We start from the raw sequence: 24,777 nt of genomic DNA on the forward strand, positions 1-24,777 counted from the left end.
ACAGGCACAGTGCTAGGAAAGAACCAAGTGCCTGAGAGTTTTTCAGGAGGAAGTGATTTATTATCATTGCAGATGCTTTGGTTTGGGAAACACTGTCTTGTTTTGTTTGTGTAAGAACAAACCTTAAAGAGAAATATCCTCTAAAAAGCTCCAATATACAAACAAATAGCTACAAAATTGTAAAAGAGACACTTACTCTCCTGTAGCAGGAATATTACTACTGACTTGTGATACGTGGGCACTGTGTAAAAGAAAAAAAAAAAAAGGAGAAAGTTAGATCTAATTATCACAATAAGGTCTTAAAACTCTTGCTCTTTGCAGCAGTAAGATTTAAAGGACTGAGCTGTCTCAATAACAGTTACATGTGCATGCCACAAGCTTTTCCCATAAGGCATTTTCTCTCCCATGGTGATAGGGAGCATTTGCACCATGCAAATATCCTCAAGAATTAGTTTCCCTGTCATTCTCTTGCCATAGGCCAAGGTCTAACAGAATGTACTTCAACTTCAACACACTGCACATCTTTTTACTTTCTTCTGAAGTTTCCTTCACTGCAGGTTGTTTTAGTCTGATCATGGAAGTCCTTGCCTTCTGAGGCCAACTTGAAAACGTATACACTGTGAAAGGGGACTTAATATAAAAATCTTTAAATAATACCAGAGGACAAAGGCAAAATACAGTCTTTGCACAGTTCTCCTCCTGCTGCTCTCTGGTATTCATGTCCTTCGCTTCATATTTTTAAAAATAAAAGCCTATGCACTCTTCCTTCTCTTTTCCTTCAATCTGTTTTCAGGCTCAGGAAGAGCTGACACGATTGTAGGTGTCACTGCTTGCTTGTTATAGCCCTTGGAACAAGCTGAGATGCCACCTTGCACAGCTGTCACCGCTTTCCTCCCTCTGCACATGGCTAGATTCAGCCTGTCCAGAGTTCTGTCCTGGTCACTCTTCCCTCTGCTGACTTGTCTCTGCTGATAAGGTGACGCTTTTTGCCTATTCATCACTCCTGCGGATCTTCTTTACATCAAATAAGTCACAGTTCTAGGGGTTTCATTGGGATTTATCCTCATATCAGCAGAGGAATTAGCTGTATGATCAGTTGCTATATCTCTATAAAAGGGCACTGTGTGGCCAAGGTACGAGACAAGCTGGATGCAAGATTTGCTTCCTGCCAAAACAGTCAGTTGTTGCTTTCAGTCTTTACCACTTTCTCCCAGTTTCAAGGCAGAAGAATCAACAACAGCTGACTTCCCTTTACTAACCAAAGGCTTCCTCCCCGCTCCCCTCAAATATTTTGCATTTAATCATACAGATCTTGTGCGAGCTAAGAAGCACTCTCAACTCAGAAGCACTCTGTGGCTTTGCTTTGTGACTTTGTGGTTTGAGTGCCACTTGTGGTGGAAGGAAGGTGACAGAGGAAGAGAAGGGTAAATGAGGGGCCACTAAAGCCAGTTTAACAAAATCAACGAAACAGCCTAACTCCTGTAGTGAAGTACCAACCCCACAAGCTCCGAGCTGCAAATCAGACTCACAATAATCTTCAGCTTCCTTAGACTGAGCCAGCACATTCACCTTGCTGTTGGTAAAGCAGTGAATCCCAACCACACACACATCCCTTCTAGTCCTGGCTTCACTCAGTGCTCATCTCCAGTCCAGGCACATGTCACTGCAGCGGTGACACAGCATGAAAGCAGTTGCAGATTTGCCAGTATATCCCACATTACTTGAACAGCACCTGAGAAGCTGTACCATCCAGACGATTTCATGAACAGAATGTTGGGAAATGGTTAAGTGAAAAAGGACATGAGAATGTTGAAAAATGGACTGGGAAATGGTTAAGTGAAAAAGGACATGATTCAATAGAAAAGCTTTGTGAGACACGTATTGTATAAATGGAAACCTTGTTAAACTCTGAGTGTGGATATGGACTAAAAGAACAAGAAGGCATGCAAAGAGGAATCTCTAAGAAGAAACTTCTGAAGGACAAGTGAATCTTTCTCAAGGGAACAGGATGGAGCACCGAGCCCAGCTGCAACTGTAATATAACTGCAAGTAGATAAACTTGCAACTATGTTGCAAGTAGCAACATAGTATTAATGAATTAACAAAGGACAATGAATCAATAGAGAACAAATAGTTTTAAGTAACTAATCATGTATAAGGTGTAACAAATTATAAAGCACAAAGCATCTTTTGAATGTTAGGGTATATAATCCGGGCTGATTTTGAATAAAGTCGAAGCTTGCTTTATCACTCATATTGAGTCGTCCGCTTGCTTCCCTCGCCGTCGACAACAGAAGACATACAAACAACTATTACTGTATTTATTATTCCAGACATGTAATCTGCATATAGGAAAAAAATAAATGCAAGATCCCTCTCTTCCCACATGTAACATCTTGACTACCAATGATGGATGGCTTTGCAATTTGAAGTGCACATTTCAAGCACCCTACTTGCTTTCCTGTTCACTTACATAAACTATTTGACCTCTTGCCAGCCCAAAACTGGTTTTTAAGGCCTTCCATAGGATATGGATTAGCAAGTAAGATGCTAGTGCGGTAGGCTAAACAACAGCGTAAGACATGATTCATGTGCTGGCTACCGGAGCAGGAGTGAATTAAAACAATATCAGCTTTCTATAACATTTACATGCAATCCATACTTAGCAGGGGTGTTTTTCATGTCACACCTTTCCTCTGTTTTCATGTCAGGGCAGTGGTAGTGGAGAGGGAGACAGAGTTGTTTGGATTCTAGTTATTTTTTTTTTTAAAGATCTCTAGGATGTAGGTGTACCTACTTGTCACACAGGACAGAAAATTATCAGGAAAATAGCTCTTCCCTCTATTTCCAGCAGGATTAATACTGTGCAAAAATGCAAACTTTTGTTTCACACAAACCTAATGAAAGGCTAAATACTGCATGTGAGTAAGACGACATGCTGTTAACCTCATCTGAGGTGCTCAAGGCCAAGAGTCGCTATCTGCAAACCACTCACATCATTACTCAAAACATACAGTCTTCTTTATGCAAAAAGTAGTGAAAAGAAGAAACAAAAGATAAAGCTGCCAAAATATCTAAGTAAAAAGCAAAAAATTTTTGTAATCACCCCCGCCAAGACATTGTGTATTTGTCCAATTATCAGTGAACTGTGTGCTTTGCTAACACCTATTCAGTTTTAAGTCCATCAACCTTGCCAATTCAAGTCTGTGTAACAGTTACTTTGTGCTGTCTAGAAAAGACCTACCCAGACAACACAGATTCTGTCATATCGATATAGTGATTTTCAAAGTACTGACAAATAACAAAGAAACACATATACAGACATCTACTACCTGTGTGGATGACTATAAAATGAAGCTCTGACATTCTGATTTTATTTCCCCTCCAAATACTGCTTCCTTGTATACTGCATATAACTTTATTCTAGGCCCTGGGATATTGTAATGCTCTTTTATTAGCACTTCTCAATAAGGCTGAGATTTTAAAGCAGAGTTTTAATAGATACACTACATTTCTTTTAATTCCACAGCTGGTAGCTTTCCTTGCTACTAAATTTTGAAACTTAACTTAAACACATTCCTAAATTGCTTGATTGCTAAATTGCTGCACCAACCTTTTTTTACTTCAATGAAGTTCATATCCGTAAAAGAACAGTGTGAGGCAGAGAGTTATGCAGTGGCTTTAGGATACCGGCCTGCCCTGGGACAGAGTGGGAAGTGCTTGGGTGTGTTAGCAAACTCAGGGAAGGCACAGCCCTGTAAGGATTTCACAGCCCAGAAGAGCAATCAGGCAGCCGGGTGGCATCCTGCACGGTTTTCCAACTTTCTTGGGTGGCAGAAGTGGCTCTGCCATTGGATTTATGCTTCATGGAGCAGGTGAGGTGAGCCGTGCCCAGAAGAGCCCTCTTGACACGTGCCTATGCAGGCAGCTGCCTTGGAAGGGTTGCTTTGCTCAATAAATTATCTGGACAATGGGAACTCATGTTCTGCTTTGGTTAATTATTTTCTCCTCATGTCTGCTCCACTTCACTAATATCTACGGGTAATTATCTCCACAACTAGATTATCTTTATTAAATTATGCAGTTGCTGCAGAGCACGCTGAGAATAGCAACTTTTAATAGAAATTAAAGGTTATCCCTGGGCAACAGGAAGCAGGAGCAGAACTTCCAAATGCAAGGGAATTTTACTTGCAGAGAGCCAGTCACAAAACCTGCACCATGGCACACAGCTGTTTTAAGTACTACAAACTTTTTAACTGGCTTCTTATGACTCTCACACTTTTCCTTTAGGAAAGTCTGACCTGTAGCACTTCCTACCGTTGTCCAACTTGTTCACCAAAGTCTGTTGCTCACTTTCAGAAGTGCCCCATCAGCTCTGGACAACATCTTCCTTGGCATGTAAGGTAAACTCTTACTGCATGGCCTCTTCTCAAATTCTGTTTCATCCTTAAGAACGGGAGGCTGGTGTTTTCTGCTGGCTTTAAGCACATTTAGTCTCCCCTGCCTGCCCTCCACTGAGTTAGCACTCTATAGGCTTGAAGATGTGCATCAGAGCGAGAATTGTCTCATGTGCTACCTGCACTCTGTTTGGTCCGTCTTGGGCATCTGGCTATAGCATGCAAATAAGTGAGCTGGATATTGAGCAAAATCTGTTAGCATCCAGGTATTAAAAGAGCAAAGTAAAAACATCAACCAGATCAAACTGACTTATGGGCATAGTATTTTCCTAGACTGAGTTTTCTTCTATGAAGTCAATTAATTCTTGATCATATTTAATGGCCTAAATCATATACTTATACTTGCAATCTGAACTAAGAATGCTCATTGCTGAAATGTATTCACAATCCATCTACTACATTGAGGAAGCAAAGCTATTTTTTTGGTTTTGTTTTGAAAACAGTACGAAAGCCTTAAGCCAAAGGCAAAAACTTTTTGCCATTCCAGCAAAGCAGAGGATGTTTAAATGGCTATGACATTTCAGATGGGAAACTTTTGAAGTCCTCTCAAAAATACATTATTCCAATGTGTGACCTAGGAAATTCCTTTTCCATAGGTGGTTATATGGTCTAAACACTGCTCACTCTCTGCAACTGTTGCACACTGCAACATGCAATACCACAGACTCAGACGGAATCTATTTTAAGACAGTACTTCATTTGACATACATATCCCAAAGGGAAGTACTGTGTCTGCATATAAAATGTGAAAATAATAGTTTAAAACCAAAGAGATGTACCTTTAGTTACTAGGATGTCCCATCACACAGCACACACTTCCAGTGTTTTTTTCAGCACCTTCACAAGCTTGGATTCAATTATCCCTCCTTTAAATGCAGTGCATTATATTTGACACTACCTTCTTACTGTGCAGAAACTGAACCTCACTAAAAGCAAGTGTTTTGCCTTTTTCAGGATTCCCGCTGTTTTTCAGCGGCACTAGGATCGCCCTGTATGATGAGTGCACACTGACACCTACTGCTTGGAGCAGAGAGAACCCTGAAGGGGATTCATACATGCCACCCAATTTAGTCTGGTGAATTTGGATGGCTGTGTCTGCACAGGTTCCTCTCCAGTGAAGGGAAATGCTGCCCTGGGAGCCTCAGACGTGCACAGTAGCTGGACAGTGCGAACAGGGGCGCCCAGCGTCCTAGTGTCTGATTTCTGCCAGTGCTGACGTGACACAGGGCATCAACATGCATCACACAGTGTAATCATAACACACCAAAGGGCCCAGTATGCCTGTGGGCCTCAGGAGCTCCTATGACATGTCCCACCAAGGAGGAAGTGTCCAGTGGGAAGGTGGCTGAGCAAATTTCTGAGCAGGTGTGAAATCTACAGCAAGATTTTTTCAGTTTCTTCAGAAAATTGACCTGAGAACAAATAGAGTAAAACATTTTACCCAATATTCTCCAGGCTAAGAAAACCTGACTTAAAATAGATTTTTATTGTATGAAAAGACTTGTCTCAGATGACAACTGTTAAAAAGAGAAACTGGACATTAGAAATTCAAAAGAAGTACAAAAACTACCAAGAAGAGAAGTACTAAAACTGTCCAAAGCCTTGCCCCGCACTCATGGGTATCTAATGCAATTTTTGGTGACAGCTTCTGATGTCAGCTCTCATCCCAATTTCACTTTAATACTCTGCACGTTAACAAGGAAGCTCCACACTACAAAGCTTTTGCTTTCCCTCCCCGTAATATTACTCTGGTTTATCTCAGGATGCAATCATCAGGAAACTCCTCTGAAACCTTCTACGTGACTAGTGTCAAATGTAAAGCATACACGCCAGCATGAAGCACATCTGCAGATTCCCTGTCTTCTAAGAACTTATTGCACACACTAAGTAGAAGTGTGCTTACTGGGGATTGCTGTTGCCAGATGCTGCTTCACTACCGGAAACTGCACAGTGAGTTTCAGTACTGATTACTCAGTGCAGCTGGCATTCACCATCTTATTACAGAATAATACAAGGAGCAGTCCTACCTTTTTTTTTTTTTTTTTTTTTTTTAAACACTTTTAGCTCCCTTTACCACAGGGTTTTGTTAAAAAAGGTTTTGGAACATAAATGCTCCTCAGGGTCTACTCACAATCGATCAGCCAGAGAGGTCTTTCTCTTCCTTTAACAGTGCAGAAATCTCGAGGTGCCTGGTATTGACCACAGCTGAGTCAACAAATTGTCCTTCTTACCATGAAGTACAGAGAGGGACAGGATAACCCTGGTCAGCAGCAGGTGAATACATTCAAACCCCATATCTCGCAAACTGGTTAAACCCATCTTGTCACAGAATCACAGATGGTTTGGGTTGGAAGGGACATTAAAGATCATCCAATTCCAAATCCCCTGCCACAGGCAGGGACATCTCACTAGATCAGGCTGTTCAAGGTCCCACCCAACCTGGCCTTGAACACCTCCAGAGATGGGGCAGCCACAGCTTTCCTGGGCAACCTGTACCAGTGCCTCGCCACCCTCATCGTGACGAAATTCTTCCTTATGTCTAGTCTAAATGCGCCCCTCCCCCATTTAAACCCATTCCCCCTAGGATTATCACCCCACGCCTTTGTAAAAAGTCCCTCCCCAGCTTTCTTGTAGCCCCCTTCAGGTACTGGAACGTTGTTATAAGGTCTCCTTGGAGCCTTCTCTTCTCGAGGATGAACAAGCCCAACTCTCTCAGGCTGTCCTAGTACGGGAGGTGCTCCAGCCCTCTGATCATCTTTGTAGCCCTTCTCTTGACCCGTTCCAACAGTTCCATATGCTTCTTATGTTGAGGATTCCAGAACTGGACACAATACTCCAGGTGGGGTATCACAAGAGAGGAATAAAGGGGCAGAATCACCTCAATCGACCTGCTGGCCACACTTCTTTTGATACAGCCCAGGACATGGTTGGCCTTCTGGGCTGCAAGAGCACATTGCCAGCTCATGTTGAGCTTCTCATCAATCAGCATCCCCAAGCCCATCTCTGCACAGCTGCTCTCAATCACATCATCTCCCATTCTGTATTGGAACCATGGATTGCCCCAACCCAGATGTAGGACCTTGCACTTGGCCTTGTTGAATCACATGAGGTTCACACAGGCCCACTTCTCCAGCTTGTCCAGGTCCCTCTGAATGACATCCTGGTCCCTCATCCTTGTGATGCCCAATGAAAGAGGGCTCCAGCCACAAATTTATTTTTTCTGCCCAAATTTATTCATAGCCTGCTTGTACATATTTTCTCTTGCATTGGTATTGTTAAGTAATATAAACAACCTCTCCTATCTGTCTAAAACCCAGAGGAAATGTGTGCACTCTGGTTCATTTCTTACAGTAAATAAGCCTTCCCTGCTCTTTCCTCCATCTTGTAATAGGGTCTACCCAGCTCTTGAATCACCTTCACAAATCTAACATCATTTGAACATGAGTTACTGAATCTGTATGATGCCTCACCTGACTCCCATACAAGGGTACCCACACTTCCTCTAAGTATACTGAAAATACTTTCTATATCCACTGTCATGTGATTACATCCACTTAAATATTTCTATCCCATGTCTTGCCTCCCCTCCCTTCCATCCCTCCAAAACCAACTATGCAAGCATACCTTTCTTCCTGGCATTTCCAAATGTGAGGAATCCCCCTTTCATGTCACAGATTTTCACTATTAGTCCTCAGATGTATAACTTTATTACCTGTGTCATTATTCTTCATCTTATATAAGCACGAAATATATGTACATCTATTTCAATCATCTTGTATCATACCTTACTGTCATGTTTTATCCCAGAAGACTATCCCATCTCATTCACCTCTTCTAAATTTCTGCTATAAGCCCAATTACGTTTCTATTTTATTATGCCAGTGGCTATTAAAGAAAAAAAAGTCTATGACACCAAAGGAGCAACACTAGCAATTTCCTTCCTCTCCTACCAGTAATACCTATAAGTCTCACCTGCTCCCTACAAATCTCTAAGCTCTAGTATTAATGTTCATTTTGTCCTCACAGATGGCACTATAAAAAGCATTTTGTGGATGGACAGGTTAGGTATACTCCTCTTCTTCCTCTCCCTGAGAAGTTTTATCAAAAATCGGTTGTATCTACCAGTTTCATCTTTCTTGATGAACCTACATCACCTTTTGTGTCATTCACCACTTACTCTCATACTGTTAATGGCTGCTTATTCCCTTACAGAGCATTAGAGGTGATTAATTCCATACTTGGTCATGACTTGTGAATGTCTAAAGAAAAAAAAAAAAAACCCAAAAATTCACAACTCTAAATCAGTGCCATTTTCAGATATAGTGTATTGGTGGCATTTTAACAGCTCAGATGTAAAGTTAAGACCTTGAGCATTTGCCTTACTGCAAAAAGTAATACTCAGGGAAACATCTTCATCATGAGCTGATGTGGCACAGCACTGAAGTACTAAGCCTCTGGTTTGATCCTAACAAAACCAGTTTACAGATGGACACAATGCTCCTTCAGTCTGGCAAAAGACAAGTTGTTATGCAACCTTTAGAAGATAAAGGGCTCCTGTTCCATTTAATTAACTTGTTGCATCATTATCTATATGGAACTACTGTATAATGCAGCAGTGACCGCTCTGTACATACACATTCATGATTCACTTGAAGGACTACTTGAACAATATTTCAAACTCTTTAAGTGTGGCTGGTAGTGATACAAAGAGATCTGACCATCAGATGGCTAAAGCATGCGGCCTCCCCTTCCTTTCCCATGCTGTGAAACGCAATTCCTAAACGTCATGCACAGCTCTGGGGCAACAATTAGAACATTTAAAGTTGCACAGAAAAAACTGGTCACCCACTCAACTTTTCAGTTGTTGAAGCACCATGAATTGCCCAGCCCAATCCAGTTCTCCTGCCAAATTAACTGCACTCAGGAGTACACATTTTTGATGTCTGGTAAATAGCAGCAAGACTTACAAGCCGTTAGCTTTATTTAAAAGTAATTGTGTCTCAGCAATGTCACAAAAGACACAAGCTTGGCATGAAGCCTTATGTTGCAAGGCGTGCTGTCCCTTCTCTGCTCCTACTAGCCATTTCTTTACTTTACAGCTACATACTTATTTCTGATTCTTCCCTTCTTATTTGTAAGATATACTCCCACTGAAAGCCACCCCTTCACTCCAATGGACACACTCATTCTTTGTTCTCCATCCTAATAAGCCCACATCTCTTCAAAATTTCCAAATATGCTTCTTTCCTCTCAGAAATGTCCTGCTTTGACATCAGTTCCCTCAAGTCCAGTCCTTGCTCCCCCTGTCCTCAGTGATCCTGAAAAGGTCAGCAGAAGTTGATCTCCTTTCTGGATCATTTTTCCACAATCCAGGAAAGGGTTTGGAAGAACAGTTTTAAGCAGTAAGACAAACAAAAACGTAATGAAAGTCTACAATCACTTGAAGGTCACATCTAGCCAGAAAAAAAAAAAAAGAGGACTATTTTCAGTGGAAAGACAGGATGAGGATTTAAACTGGGTAAACTTGTGACGGGGGAATGAATGCAGATACAAAATCTTCTCCCAAAGGAAAAGGCAGAAGGTCTTTGAACAGTCTGGAGCTTCTGAGGCACAGACTAGGCAACATCTGCACAAATGCACTGCAGGGAATGATGGTTAATCAACAGGAAGGCAGACAAGATCATGCAACCAGGCTATTCCATGAATCATTCACTGACCCACATTTCTGCAGTTTTAATGTGAGTCTTCATATTAAGAGTATGCATGAAATGCACAATTTCTGTAGTTTATGTTAGAAAAACTCCCTAAGAAAAACCCCAAGCAATGCAAGACAACTAACAAATTGAAGAGATCACTGTAAGAATTCCAAATATCACTGCTCTTGCAAAAAACACCACAGGGTTTTCTTTTTATTTGTTTAAACTCCATAGAGATCAAAGAACCCAATTATAATATCTGGCCCTTCCTCATCGGCAGCCCTCCACCGTTGATTGCTCTGGCTCCTGTTCATTCACTAAGTATAAATGAAAGCACTGGAACTGAGCCTGCTACTGAACCAAGCAGAGCAAACTTCACTGGTGTCAACAGAATTAGGCCACTTTTACAAGCAATGACTTTGCTCTCCAGTTGGCAAAACAAGAAACAAAATTTGTTTAAATGCAGTGTGAGTGCCATTCCCTCCAGGCAGGCACGCTGTGGACCCAGGCACTCTCCTGCTTTTCCAGGCTGCAGCAGAGGAACGGTTGCTGTATGGGCTGCTGACTCACCATCTGGTTCTTGGTTTCCTTCTGAGCAGCACATGCTGCTAGTTCCTCAAAACTTGTGGCAAAAATCTTTCCTGTACCCACAGATTATGAGCTACTCATAACGGGCATCTAAGCTACATAATGAACTGAAAAGTGGAAATGAATGTCCACCTTCTAATTCAGATATTACGAGACTGGCATTAAACCCTGAGCCCTGTCTCTAAATAATAATAATAATAATAATAATAATAATAATAATAATAATAACAACAATAATAAAATTGGAGTTTATATCTCTGAAGACTCATTCATCCCACTAGTTGAGCAATAATTATGAACTTAACATTAATCTTCAGTTGGGTTACAGTCTGTTCAACATTTCTGGTATCACTCCCCACATTTAATTCCAATAATGAATCAATCGCAGAAAAATAAATTAAAACAATTGAATAAATACCTGACATAGAAGGGTGACATAGGCCGCTCATCTTCTTGGGAGCTAAAAACAAAACATATTTTCAAAAGTTAGTAGACAGCCTTGTCTTATATTTACAGTTCATTTACAGCAAGATACTCACTCTTAAAAAGTGGAGATAACAGAAGTAAAACAGTACACCTGTTACAGAGATAATGTGCACATCTGTTTTGTCCTCTGGTTGTGCTCACTGAAGAGAGCTCTAAGTTACATTCCTTAAATCCTGAGAATCCAACTTCTTTCTCAAGTGTCCTCAAACGTGGTGTAACAGATTTGCTAGACAGCCAGGAGTCAGTTCAGCAGTGCTAGGACTATTCCCATAGCAACAATAAAGTATTTTGCCAGCAAAACCACCAAAGCCTTCTGCCGTCTGCTCTTCCAGAATTAAACCACCTGCCTATTAAAGCAAAAGTTGAGGATAAAACCAAATGACATCTTGACAAACCAAGGAAATGGCCAAGGGTATATGCATGATGCTTATGAACTCCCCAAGTTTTACTTCTTCTGCCAAAAGCTGATTTGATGCTGCTGAAATCTCCCTAGGCTTGACATCAGGGACTGTCATTGGCTGGTGTGGAGCTCCCCTCTAGAAATGGCGTTTCATTGGCCAGCTGACCTGGCCCAAATGTAGCTACCTGGTGTGTGGCTGACCAGTTCCCTGATCCAGCTCATCACACCTATGCTAGCACAAAGGTATGGATGAGCTGCTGGGGCACCGAAACTTAAAGGTGTTGTGGACTCATTGTTTAAGTCAATTTAAAACTATGCTGCTATAAGATCTTCAAACAAATTTCATCCAGTCATTCCAATCAGATAAATGGTTGGCCTTGCAGGTCATTTAAGCCTTGTAACTCCAGAGCAGGACACTTGCCGCCTTCTAAGTATGCAGGAAATTACACCAAGGTTGATTAATCCAAAAAGGACTTTTAATTGGGTCTGCCAAAGAGCACACCAAGTTCGGCAGAAAAGATTGGAAGCTGCATAAATTACTTTAAGAAAACCAGAAAGGATAACATCCCACCGGCACTATAAACTAAGCATTTCCCTGCTGCTTTCCCACTGTTCCAGCAGCCTGGGACTGCATCAGCACTCAGTAATTTGCCACACGTACTCAACAATAGGTCCTGGGGTACTGCCATGCTGTGAAGGCATCCATCACTTCCAAGCTTGTTCAGAGGATGAGAATACAGAAGAACACTAGGGGAAGCGAGCTCAGCTTCAAGCTCTGTCACTGGAAGCCTTTGATCGCCCCGACACCTCAACCAACTTCAACAGGGATGTGAAGTAGATCAAGCCTCAACAGTTTTTGAAAACCCAGTCTGAGTCCATTAATCTCTTATTTTGAAGGATTTCATTTGTCATTTTATGAAAGCTTCCCTGAGCGCAGAATAAAGGGGAAAGGAATATCTCCATGAGTTTTGTAGCTAGGAGATCAAATACGCACAGATACCTTTTACAGCTTCCACTGGAGCCAGCAGGAAGCTCTCACAGCAAGACGACCTGAAACTGGCCCTAAGCCAGGTAAGCACCCTGCTCTCACACCGAATATAGCCAGAGGCAGATTTGGCCCATTTTGAACTCAGCCAGTGTTAGAAGAGAGCCACAAATACAAACACCAAATTCATCTACGTGGGCAGAAGCATAAAGGAAGAGGCAGAATGCAAAGGACTCAGAAAGGCCACAAAGGCAGGCAGACAGACAGACAGATGAGCAAGGCAGTGTGCCAGGAAAAAAAAATAAAAAAATCACAGGGGTTTAATTCTGCACCACTTCAAAAACACTACCACAGTACGCAGAAATTCATAAAGTGACAACTATACACATCTAGAGGGAGACCTTCCAGTTGTGTGGGTAGCCCAACATAGTGATTCAAGGGTAACACGAGGCTGGAAAGGATAGAAGCCACTTCCAAAATCAGCACCATCTGCCAAAACTTCCATCACCTCTGTAACACAACAGTGACTGGGCAGTTTTCGGCAGCTCCCCAAGAAGAACAGAAGCGCAGTGGCTACTGGAAACTTTGCTGCCACTTCCACAAGCCTGTCTTCAGCTGCTTGAGCAAGTTACAGTTGGCCACTGCTGTGGGACTGGCAAACACCACTGCCGTCCTCCTCTGAGACCTGTCGGAGCCCAGAGCAGCACAAGACTGGCTGACAGGGCTCATCTGCAGCAAGGGAACGCAGCTGTCTATGTGTGAACTGAGACCAAGATCACCTGAAGGGTCTTTGCAAGAAACTGCAGTGGCTTTGAGAAAGGCTAGAAAAAGTAGAAGGAAACACGGAAGTGTCCACTGTTGCCCTTCCTAGAAGATGACCTGCAATAAAGGCACAGGTAAGAACCTCTGCCAGATACAGGCTCCTCTCTCCCCTCTGACAGCATGCGCAGTCTCTCAGCTTGCATACATAAGCTATCTCTTTATTTAGCACTTTTTTTAAAAAAAAAAAAAGTATATTCTGTGAGTGTAAAGAAGCTACTTTAAAGTTAGAAAGTTACTGGTAAAGTTCTTTGCTATGCGCAGTTCATTGCCTTAATGCCTGTACTTGCAATCTCAATGCAATCAAGTCTTGGTGGTGCACACAAAAATTGAAAAGTGTTTTGGTTTTTTTTTTACATAGAGAAAAGTTCACAGTGCCATCAAGATTTCTCTGCATCAATGCAACTTCAAATGACAACACCAAATGCTGTGTTGGGCACAAATAGCAATTGTCAAAGCCACACCAAACGTACCTTCTTTTCCAACATAAAAACCTTTTCTCAGGGTCTGTAATTAACTTCCAAGTCACAGAAGCACAATGATACTGAAAAAGCCCAAATAACTTTCTTATATTCATACTCCCACTAGTTGCTTTGACAGATCAGATTGAATAGTAGTATTCAGCAGGGATGCTGAAATCTCTTGCGTTTCCTTCCTTCCACAGCAAGTACAACTGCTGCTCCACAAGTCTGAACAAGTTTTACATCTATACAAAACCCCGTTATCCACTCATACAAAGTGACTCAGGAGAAACAAATATTTAAAAACACTAGCTAAGAACAAGGAAGAAAGAAGCTCTAAAGAAACCAGAAATCAAGCAGTAGTTTAATTTAGATCATCATGTTCAAAACTTCACATGGTTGATGATAATTGTAGCTGTGCATAACTCTTTCATCCAATATTGCTTTATAGTTTTAAACGTGCAGCACTGATCAGTAGCTGCATCTGGGGAAGAGCTACAAACTAACTAGTATGAAAACTACACTTCTGAGAAAACCATAAAAATCTTTTAAATTTCAAAAGATCCCCTGCATCGGAGTAAAGCACATGTTTCCCATCTGCTAATTATTAAAAACAATGTATCCCAAACATCCTTCCCTAACTTCATGCACCTGAGTCATCTGTGTGCACTGCAAGATAAGCTCTGTAAAATATGAGTAGGTTTAAACCAGCTATTCCAAATAACTCAAAATCCTTTGAATTAAATGTGAGACCACCAAGCCTCACTGCAATCACTTAGTGCACAAGGATTCTGTTTTGGTTAAAATACTTGAAGTAAGAATGTGTTATTAATGTTGTAAGGTAATAAACTGATGTGTTTGTATTTTACACGCAAACAGATCAGTTCAATGAAAGCAATGAAAACTGTGTCAGAGGTTTTAATTCTGTGTATACCTAACCACATGATTCTGAATATAAGAGAGGCAAGCAAGAAAAACGTATGAAATATGAATCATAAATGACCATCGGTTGATATTACACAATAAACAGGCTAGAATTTGGTTTAAATTAGTTCCATATACGATTCTTTGTCACTATCACTCACACTATGTCGATTAAAACCCAATTACTTGCTTGTTTTTGAATTACCTTGTTCTGAAGGGTTTATTAGTATTGCTGGGAGGCTCCTTCTATCATGTATCCTTTCAAAAGAAAATGCTACAAGTCATTAAGACAAGTTTAACATTTAACTGTACCGTACTTTGGCTGCATAATTCTTAACTGGTTAAAGGGATACATGACCCTTCCACAAAGAAAGGAAAGCTTAAAAGTGACCTGGCAAACCAAGTCAGCCATCCATAGTATGGATGGGCAAGTTATTGTCTTCTCAGACACATACACAGCTCCCCTAAGAGAAGAGATTAACAGAAATGAATTGCTCTTTCATGCAATACTTGGGAGAGCAATTTCTCACACTCCTAAAGAACATCCAAGTATGCGATCACTTCCTTCTTGCTAAAAACCAAAACAAATACCCGCCAAACTGAAAAAACTTGTTCTCTTTACAGCTAAAGAAGTAATACTGTTGTGTATGTGACCTCCACTGAGCTAATAAAAAAGTCTGTCAGACTGGAAGGAACGCCAGTATTGCCCACCAGGTAGCTTAGCACATCTTAGGATGTTTCAGGCATATCTATTTTACACCATTGATGCAAAGTATCCTTTTTCTGTCCCTAAAGAAGGAAATAGGAAAACTTGGATGAAGTCCAACTGTTAAAGGATAAATTTCCATTACAGAACCACAGTTACCTTCTTTTGCCTCTCTCTTTTGCAAAAGGAATGTTACAGGCAACAATTCACTCACTGGATTCTCAAATAAGCAATGATGGTTTTTCTTTTTTTTTTTTTTTGGTGACATTTCATCATGCCCTTCAGAAAGAATAAGGGAGCTGTTGAGCCTGTTCCAGAGCTGAAGTTTTAAAGCACCAATTTAAATTGAGAGTTCTCAATTTATTTACATGCATATGGGACACTCCATATGGTATATGGACACCCCTGGTCAGAGGGTGCTTCAGGGGCCTTCCTCCATGTTTTATTTGCACTTAACTATCAGCAGTTCTCTCCTGGCTTGCTGGCACTGGAACCTCCATTGTCGAGCTACCACTGCTTTCCTACTCCACACGTCTTTACATAAGTTAAATGGGACATTATGCCAATTAAATAATAATTTTCAAAAGTTTTTTTTTGTTTTTTTTTTTTTCTTTTCTCTTTGTTTTTTTAACAATCATGAAAACGTACTTTGACTCAAATGTCAACATTTTGCACCAGAGATGAAGGGCCTAGACACTGGCGGGGTCAGGCTGCTCAGCCAAGGTCATGTTTTCCTAATGTCTTGCCATAGGTTCTATTTGTTCCGACTCAAAAGTTAGATAAAGAAATGGCTTGATTCCTATTCCACCACAAATATTCTGGACTTCAAAACCCCCCTATTTTTTAGTGAGAGTACTTTTTGCAGGCATTGAAATTGGCGTTTCTAATTTTAATACAATCAAAACTAAAAGGCACTGAGAATTCAGTGGCATCAAATGACTAATGATATCTAAAGTTAATGAAACTTTTGGGGAGAGGAAGGCTGATCTTGGGTGACTTGTTAAGACTTCAAAGATATCTCTTGTTTTCTTCTCTCCACTTTTTTAGAACATCATGCCACCTCAGATTAAACATCAGGCTGTTTTCGCAATTATGGGGGATTTTAACAATGTTGTTTATTTACTTATTCTGACATTCAACATTAACTCTAAAATCAGCTTCAAGGTAACCCCACTTTTGAGGCCACAGTAATATTTTTTGCTGAATGTCTTGTTCTATTCACAAATTTTCAGCACTTCTTTTTTCCCCTCCAAGCCATTTCCCCATAAAAGTTATTTCAAGCTTGCAACAAATGCAAGATTGAAACTGCTCATGAAAATTTATCACATAAATATTTTCTCAATAGAGTGATTTACTCATAGTTTGTGCTTCACACCAGTAGGTAAAAAGTGATGTTTCTGCAAATGGGAAATAGCAGGCAATATAAACGTCTTCCTTCAAATAAAGGAAGTAAATTGAGGTATGTTATGCAAAAGAAGAAAGAATAACATCATCCTTGATGCAAGAGTAATTGTAAATTTAATCTAACACAGTAACACTGTGGTGATACAATGGTCACCATTAAAAGCCAGCACTTAGCGTCAATTGTTGAGCAATGCCACTCTTGCTCTATACCCTTAATCAGAGGAGGAGAGAGGAGGAATACAATTCATAGTAACTGTCTAAGAAACAAGTGTTTAACAGCTATTTCTCTGTTACAGTTATTTCCATCCAAACATTTGTGTTTTCCCTGAAGAATAATTTTTATAGTCAAAACCATAACATGTAATTTCTGATATTTATCTTCAGTCTTCACGATAGGGACACTTACCTAACCATGCTAACCACTGAAACCAAGTTAAGCTCATGCTTAAGTACCTGTGGTTAGCTACTCGCCAAATGAGCCATGTGTCAAAATACTAGGTGGACAACCCAGCTTCTTTATTCTGAATTCATATACTCTGCAAAATATCTCAAATAACTTGGACGGGGCTGGATTGGTATTGGTTTAAACGTTAATGTCCAAAGGATCCCATTGTCTTCTCTTTTCTTCAGCAGTATTCTTCCGAAAAGTCTCTCAACTAAATCTTAAGCTACATATTAAACCTGTGAGATCACAGTGTGCACCAATGTAACTGTGGGGCTCTGAAAAGCCTTCCAAAAGCACAAGTTTCTGCATTCAAAATGTCAATATTACTATTTCATAGAGACAAGCTGAGATGAATATGAAAGATCACTCTGTCACATATCTATTTCCTGTTCTATTTCCTACAATCAAGATTAAGGCACAAGTACCCAAGCTTAGAACAGGAGTCTTTTAATTCCAGGAAAAACTAACATACAGCACAGACATACACATTGGGAATATACTGCACGGCCCACAGGCATAACTGTGTGAGAGGGGTCACTGAGATTGAGGCATGTTGCCTGAATGGAATAAAAAAAAAAATAAACTGAAGCCTTTTTGTACATGTCCTCCCACTTCAAAGTAACATCAGGGAAGTACAGGCTATCCCATGGCAAGCTGAAATGAGCTGAACTTCTTGTTGATTAAATGCCACTGTGAGTGAGAGGCTGATTTTCCATTAATATTAACATTTCCGAATCTACTGGAACCCTTGAGAGCATAATTTTGTTATAATTATTTTCTATTCACTGTGCTCCTGGATTGCAAATATGTTTATGTTCTATAAAATGACATCAATGTTAAACAGCTTGCTTTGTCATTTTATTTCTGAAAGCAGCTGGGGCTTAATATTATGAAAGATGGTGTCTTGTCTTCTGCTTGTGGTTTGGCAGTAGTCCTCACTTGGATAAAACTAGAAAATGGGTCATAAAGAGGTGGAATGAATGTACTAGCCAAAGTCTCACCTCTTCTCAGAATTTAACAGTGTGAAGTTGCATAACGCACACATACCTGTTCCATTACAATGGTGAAGAACTGTTACTAGGTAACCAGCAATTTTGATTTCAGGATTGTTTGTTACAAGTTCACACACTTCAAATAAAGTTATATAAGAGCTCATTTTTTTAGACAAAAATTCATATTTTCTTGCCTAAATCAGGTGGACACCCCAGAAGCAATCACTGCAGAACATTTCCACATCGATTTCCTCTTTTAGTCAAAGCCCACCCCATGGTACCCAGGAAGAGCTTCCACAGGCTTCTACACCCATCACGTCAGCTCTGACAAGACCAGGTACCCAGCTTTGGGTCAGATGTGAGCCTGAAAGGCCAAAAATTCACATAGCATTTTATAATAGGCTATGATTACAGCTTGAGGAATATAAGAACCACAGGTTTGAATTTCTCTTCATTCTTCTACCAGAAAAAAAGAAAAAAACCAAACGACCAAACCAAACCACACACACACAAAAATTAGATAAAACTTCTCTCCTCCCTCAAAGAGCATACGTCACTTCACATACATATTCCTGAACATACTTCACCAAGGCTTGTCAAGCACTCCCAGTACCTTGCATAGAAAGTGATAAAGTCCAAGGGATCAGATTTATTTACAATATAAAGTTACATACACAAAGGCTCACTGACCCCTTAAACAGAACACAGCAGCCATTCAAAAAAAAAAAAAAGAAGAAAACGCGTTGGAATATAAATGGTGTTCTCAAGCTATAACACTGAGTATTTGTGAAAGACCCCAAAGCAGACCTCTGCCTTGATGTGTTTCAGCAAAATGCAAAGGTGGCCATGACAGGTTTCAGCTTTCCACAGCTTTTACTAAATCTGCAATAGACTGAGCTTAAATAAATGAATTAAAACATACATTAACGGCATTAGTAATGCTCTAACTAGGACTCCAGGTTACTAAACTAAGCTAATGCTACTCAGAAAACATGTTAGCCTGTTAGCAACAGAAAAGACAATTACTGGTAGGAAGGCTGTTGGAAAATCAGAAATATAAACCATGTGACATCCACAGGTAGCTTTTACAGTGCTTGGGCAATACAGCACCTATTGCAGTGGAGGTTTTCACCACCTTCCACCTCTTCCCATGCAACGAAACACAACTCTGATGTTCCTATTGTCACTCCCTCGCAGCAGGCCACCATATCCCATCATGTGCCATTCCACAGACATCTATATATAGAATGAAACGACACCACAAAGTACATATGTCTTCTATGCAAGCACATTATATCATTTTTAGGAAAACAGACTCAGCTTACAGATACCTTGATAGCTACAATACTTTGGTGCCCTAGTGACAAATGCTATTTAAATGTCACAGCTTCTTAGAGCTTTTCTCCCTCTCCCAAGTTTTATACACCAGTAATTCAGAGATGCATTTGTATTGCTTCAGCACAGGAGGGTTCCTGGGGCAGATGCAGCACAGCCAGCTTGTGGCCCAGAGAGAGCACAGAGCACAGAGAGAGGACACCTGCAGGAGACAGGCAGAGGGGAGTTTTATCTGCCCAGGAAAGGAACCAAGTGTGATTGTTGCTGGCAGCTCATTCCCTGTCTTGAGAGAGGAAGATGAATGCTCTCACCTTGGGAAGTGCCCCAAGTCAGAGCACCTGGAGGTTGCCACTACTCTGTTTCAAATCCCAGCAACAGAAATCATACACTAGAAATTCACCATGCCCTCAGCTGAAACACCAGCATCAGCCTGTCCCACCTCACAGGAACAAGCATATTGCTACCTGTGCTGTTTACTGACCATTATCATGCATCACCTTTCCTGAAGCTGAAAAAAAAAACCCATCCAAAGCCAGAAAGATCCTCTTCCACAGCAAAACTGCACCAAGAAGGGAGAAGACAATGCTCCAAGGAGAAGAACAGGAAAATAAAGGTGCAGCCTAGAGAATGTTACTGTTAAGAAATCAGGAATCTGTGCTTGCCAGCCCCTAGGTCCAAACAAAATTAGATGCTAGAAGTGCAGTATACACATCCTAAATATAGATCAAGGAGATGGAAAAGAAGCCAGAATTTCATGATTTTTTTTTTTTTAACTGCAAACCTCAAACAATTCTGTACCATGCTCAAGGTTTAAAGGGAGCCTGAAATATTGAAACGCAAAGTGTATTTCTAACTGACTGAGAGTTAATCCTTGCAGCAACAAAAAAACAAAGTCTAAATAGAGCTACCTTGCGAAACCTGTCTTCCCCTGGGGTGAACAGTCAAGGGCACCGCAACAAGCACTTTTTATGACCTCTGCTAATACGGTCACAGAACCTTGGGAACACAAAAGGGTTAAAACCATTACGTGACAGCGGTCCTTGAAGCAGGAGCACACACTATAACTACTTATAACTACTTAAGACACTCAAACTGCATTTTGATGTCTCTGCAGTCAACATGGAACCCCAAGGACTGCATTACCACAAAAGAGACTTCCTTCACATCTATCTGCAGAGGACCTCATGCTTTATCAAGACATTAACAGTTGGGGCAGCAGTTTCGGTTACTATTTCATCGCGCCCAAGCAAGCAGCGACTCTGCAGCTTCTGCTGAAACAGCACCACACAGCACTGAAAAGGCACGGTAAATTACTGGTTTGCAGATTAAATAAAGATTAATAATCAGGTCGTTTGGATAAGGCTAGAGGAGTTAAGGACTGCTTACTTTGAGAAATGAAAAAGCAATTACAAAAAATAATTAATGACTTAAAAGGGCTGTAAAAGGGCTGTGTACACTTCCCTCCCTCCCTTCCCTCCGCAGTGGGTCTGTGCCCTGCCATTTCCAAAGCCTGCCTGCAGCTATCCCTGCCGGAGCACAAGCAGGCACAGGTAGGCGCTGGAGGGAGGTGTGTCCCGACACCCTGGAAACCGAGGAGCCCTTCTCCCGGGAGCCTCCCGCTGCCGCAGAGGCCACGCCGGCTCGGCTGCGGCTCTGCCGGGGCGCAGGGAGGGGATGGACCCGCAACAACTATAAACCCCTGCAAAGCGGAGCTGCTCCCACCCCGCGGTAGGGTCCTGGCAAGGAGAGGGCTGCCTGGATTTCGAGGAGCTACATCGCGCTCCTCCCTCCGCTCGAGGAAGCCAGAGATCGCCGCAACCCCCCGAGCCCCGCTAATACCGAGCCGCTACTGCGCAGCCCCGTTAGTAGGGAGCCCCAATTAACGCGGAGCCCCATTAACGCATAGCCCCAATTAATACACAGCTCTATTAAGGCACAAGCCCCACTATTATTGCGCACGAGCCCCAAATAACTCACAGCCCCACTATTTAATGCACAGCCCCACTATTAACGCACAAGCCCCATTAACACACAGCCCCAATTAATGCACAGCCCCACCATTTAATGCACAACCCCACCATTTAATGCACCAGCCCACCCTATTTAACGCACAGCCCTAATTAATGCACAAGCCCCACTATTAACGCGCAGCCCCCCTATTAACGCACGAGCCCCACTATTTAACGCACGGCCCCAATTAACGCACGAAGCCGCACTATTTAACGCACAAGTCCCACTGCCAAAGCGCAGCCCCATTGCTGCAGCGGGGCAGCCCGGCACACGCACCTCTGCAGGGGCAGGACTTCGCAAGCCATGCTGGCCATGGGGCCGTCTCGCCTCGTCGGGGCCGCAGCGCCTCCAGCTCCTTCGCCGGGGGGGAGGAGGCGGCCCGGGGCGGGGCGAGAGGCGGAGGCACCGGATTGGCGGCTGCAACACCCCCCCGCGCCGGGCACAGCGAAACCTAAACGGGGCACGATGGGTGGTGTGACAGCGGCAGGGGAGCATCACCACGCTGTACCTTTAACCAAACCCACACCTTTTAGTAACCAGAACCCGCCGCCCTTCAGCAGCTTCGTTGCCCTTCTATAGAGGAACTTCTTCCCCCAGGAATGGGCAACGAAGCTGGTGAAGGGGCTGGAGAACAAGTCACACGGAGAGCAGCTGAGGGAACTGGGTTTGTTCAGCCTGGAGAACAGGAGGCTGAAGGGAGACCTTATAGCCCTCTGCAACTGCCTGAAAGGAGGTTGTAGGGAGGTGGATGTTGGTTTCTTCTCCCAAGTGACAGGTGTTGGACAAGAGGGAATGGACTCAAGTTGTGCTGGGGAGGCTCAGATTGGACATCAGGAAAAAATTCTTCACTGGACAGGTTATCAAGCACTGGAACAGGCTTCCCAGGGAGGTGGTTGGGTTATCATCCCTGGAGGGGTTTAAAAGATGGCAAGATGAAGTCCTTAGGGGATATGGTTGAATACTGGACAGGTATGGTTGGGTTCTATCTCAACTGTCTTTTCCAACCTAGCAATTCTATGATTCTCCTTCAATGTCACCAGGGTGCAATCATGTAATTACTGAGGTTGGAAAAGACCTCTAACATCATCATGTCCAACCATCAGCCCAACACCACTGTGACCACTAAACCACATCCCCGAAAAGCCACATCTACATGCCTTTTTTAGCACCTCCAGGGATGGTGACTCCACCACTTCCCTTGGCAGCCTGGTCCAATGTTTCCCCACCTTTTCAGTAAAGAATTTTCTCCCGATATCCAACCTAAACCTCCTCTGGCACAATTTGAGGCCATTCCCTTTCATCCTATCACTTGTTACTTGGGAGAAGAGACCAGCACTCACCTCGCTACAACCTTCTTTCCTGGAGTTGTAGACAGTGGTAAGGGCTCCCTTCAGTCTCCTCCAGGCTAAACCATCCCAGTTCCCTCAGCTGCTCCTCATAACGTTTGTGCTCCAGACCCTTCACCAGCTGCATTGCAATTTTCCAGACATACACCAGCACCTCAGTGTCTTTCTTGCAGTGAGAGGCCTAAAATTGAACACAGGATTTGAGGTGCCGCCTCACCAGTGCCAAGTACAGGGGGACAACCTTTTCCCTACTCCTGCTGGCCACACTGTTCCTGATACAAGCCAGGATCCTGTTGGCCTTTTTGGCCTCCTGAGCACACTGCTGGCTCATGTTCAGCCAGCTGTCGACCATCACACCCAAGTCCTTTTCTGCCAGGCAGCTTTCCAGCCACTCTTCCCCAAGCTTGTAGCACTGCACAGGGTTGTTGTGTCCCAAGTGCAGGACTTGGCACTTGGCCTCATACAATTTATCTAGACCCATCGATCCAGCCCGTCCAGTTCTCTCTGTAGAGCCTTCCTACCCTCAAGTAGATCAACATCCCTGTTCAATTTGGTGTCATCTGCAAAAATACAAAATATAGTCACCCCCAGACTCCTTGCCCAGAGGTGCGGCAACACTGGGTCCTCCCAGGGTGGATGGGTGGCCACAGCAGGGCACTGGGCAAGCATCTGGCCCAGCCCAGGCTCCTTGGTACCATGGTTGGGCTGCTCCCCCTCTGCAAGCCGCCTACACCATGCCTTCCCATATAAAGTGTCCACAGGTGCTAGCACCACCAGGCCTTGGACCTTGCCATCCCTCTGCATAGCAGTAGATGCTACTGCGGTTCAGAGGGTTTGTGGAGCAGCTGGCCAAACCATTTGGACACACAGTGAAGAGGAACTCTTCCTTTGACACTTGAAAATGAAGAGGTAAGTGTTGCAGAAGCCAAACTTATTTTTACTTAGGTTCCCAGTGGGACACCCTCAAGTATTCCTGCTTCTACATCTGTGGCTGCTGACCAAATACCGCTCTGAAACAACAAATCACACCATTCCATTCAGTGGAAACTCACGGCTGGGAAGAGTGGTAACAAAACAATCCCACACAATGGGTGTGCCACTTCCTAGGACATGGCAGCCTTGGAAAAGGAACAACACACAATCTGTCAGAAGGTCTTGCACTGAAATGTTTAATAGCTGCTGAAGGAGCTAAGTTCAATCTTTTTACCTCTGCACTTCCTCTGCCCAGAACACCAAAGGAATCACCTTCAGCTTCCCCCGACACTGGACAGAAACACGTCTGCTACTGCCCTAGATGTGAATGATATTACTGCATGGCACACTTTATGCGACGGAGAAGGGGACAACATCAAACTGAGAAAGGGGCGTGAAAAAATGGATCTTTTCGACATTTGAGGTGGTAAAAGCCTAATGGCTAATTCTGGCACAGCCAGACGTGACAGTTTTCAAAAATTCAGGTCAATATTAAAAGCTCCACCACCTTCGACCTTGGTGAGGACTGGCACTAGGTTGGGAGAAAACTGTGGCAAGGGCTTAGTACCTATATATTTAAGACTTTCATACAGATGTAGGTCATGTGAATTAGACACAAGCCACAGCTGCCTTCTGGAGAAGCAGCAGATACTCACAGGTTAGCAGAAGGATATCAGACACTTCACAGGGATGCCTAGCAGATCCTGGCCTTTCTCTGCAGGAGATGGTGGTGTTTTCTATCTTAGAAATA

At 42.6% G+C, this 24,777-nt stretch overlaps 1 protein-coding gene across 9 annotated transcripts in view; it reads right to left on the bottom strand.

The window, feature by feature from the left end:
- Window positions 1–24,777, bottom strand: part of FAM13A (family with sequence similarity 13 member A) — a 131,086-nt gene that overhangs the window by 41,682 nt on the left and 64,627 nt on the right. For 6 of the 9 annotated variants that reach the window (XM_054064318.1, XM_054064317.1, XM_054064316.1 and 3 more), the window contains 2 exons: window positions 11,160–11,201; window positions 197–241 (listed from right to left, as the gene is read on the bottom strand). In XM_054064318.1, coding sequence (XP_053920293.1) covers window positions 197–241; window positions 11,160–11,201 — 87 coding nt within the window. Of the gene's footprint in view, window positions 1–196; window positions 242–11,159; window positions 11,202–12,288; window positions 12,345–21,984; window positions 22,086–24,777 lie in introns of those variants that run through there. The other 3 variants (XM_054064322.1, XM_054064321.1, XM_054064319.1) reach the window with 3 other exon arrangements.

This window comes from Cuculus canorus, chromosome 4, assembly GCF_017976375.1.
Source record: "Cuculus canorus isolate bCucCan1 chromosome 4, bCucCan1.pri, whole genome shotgun sequence".
Taxonomy (NCBI): domain Eukaryota; kingdom Metazoa; phylum Chordata; class Aves; order Cuculiformes; family Cuculidae; genus Cuculus; species Cuculus canorus.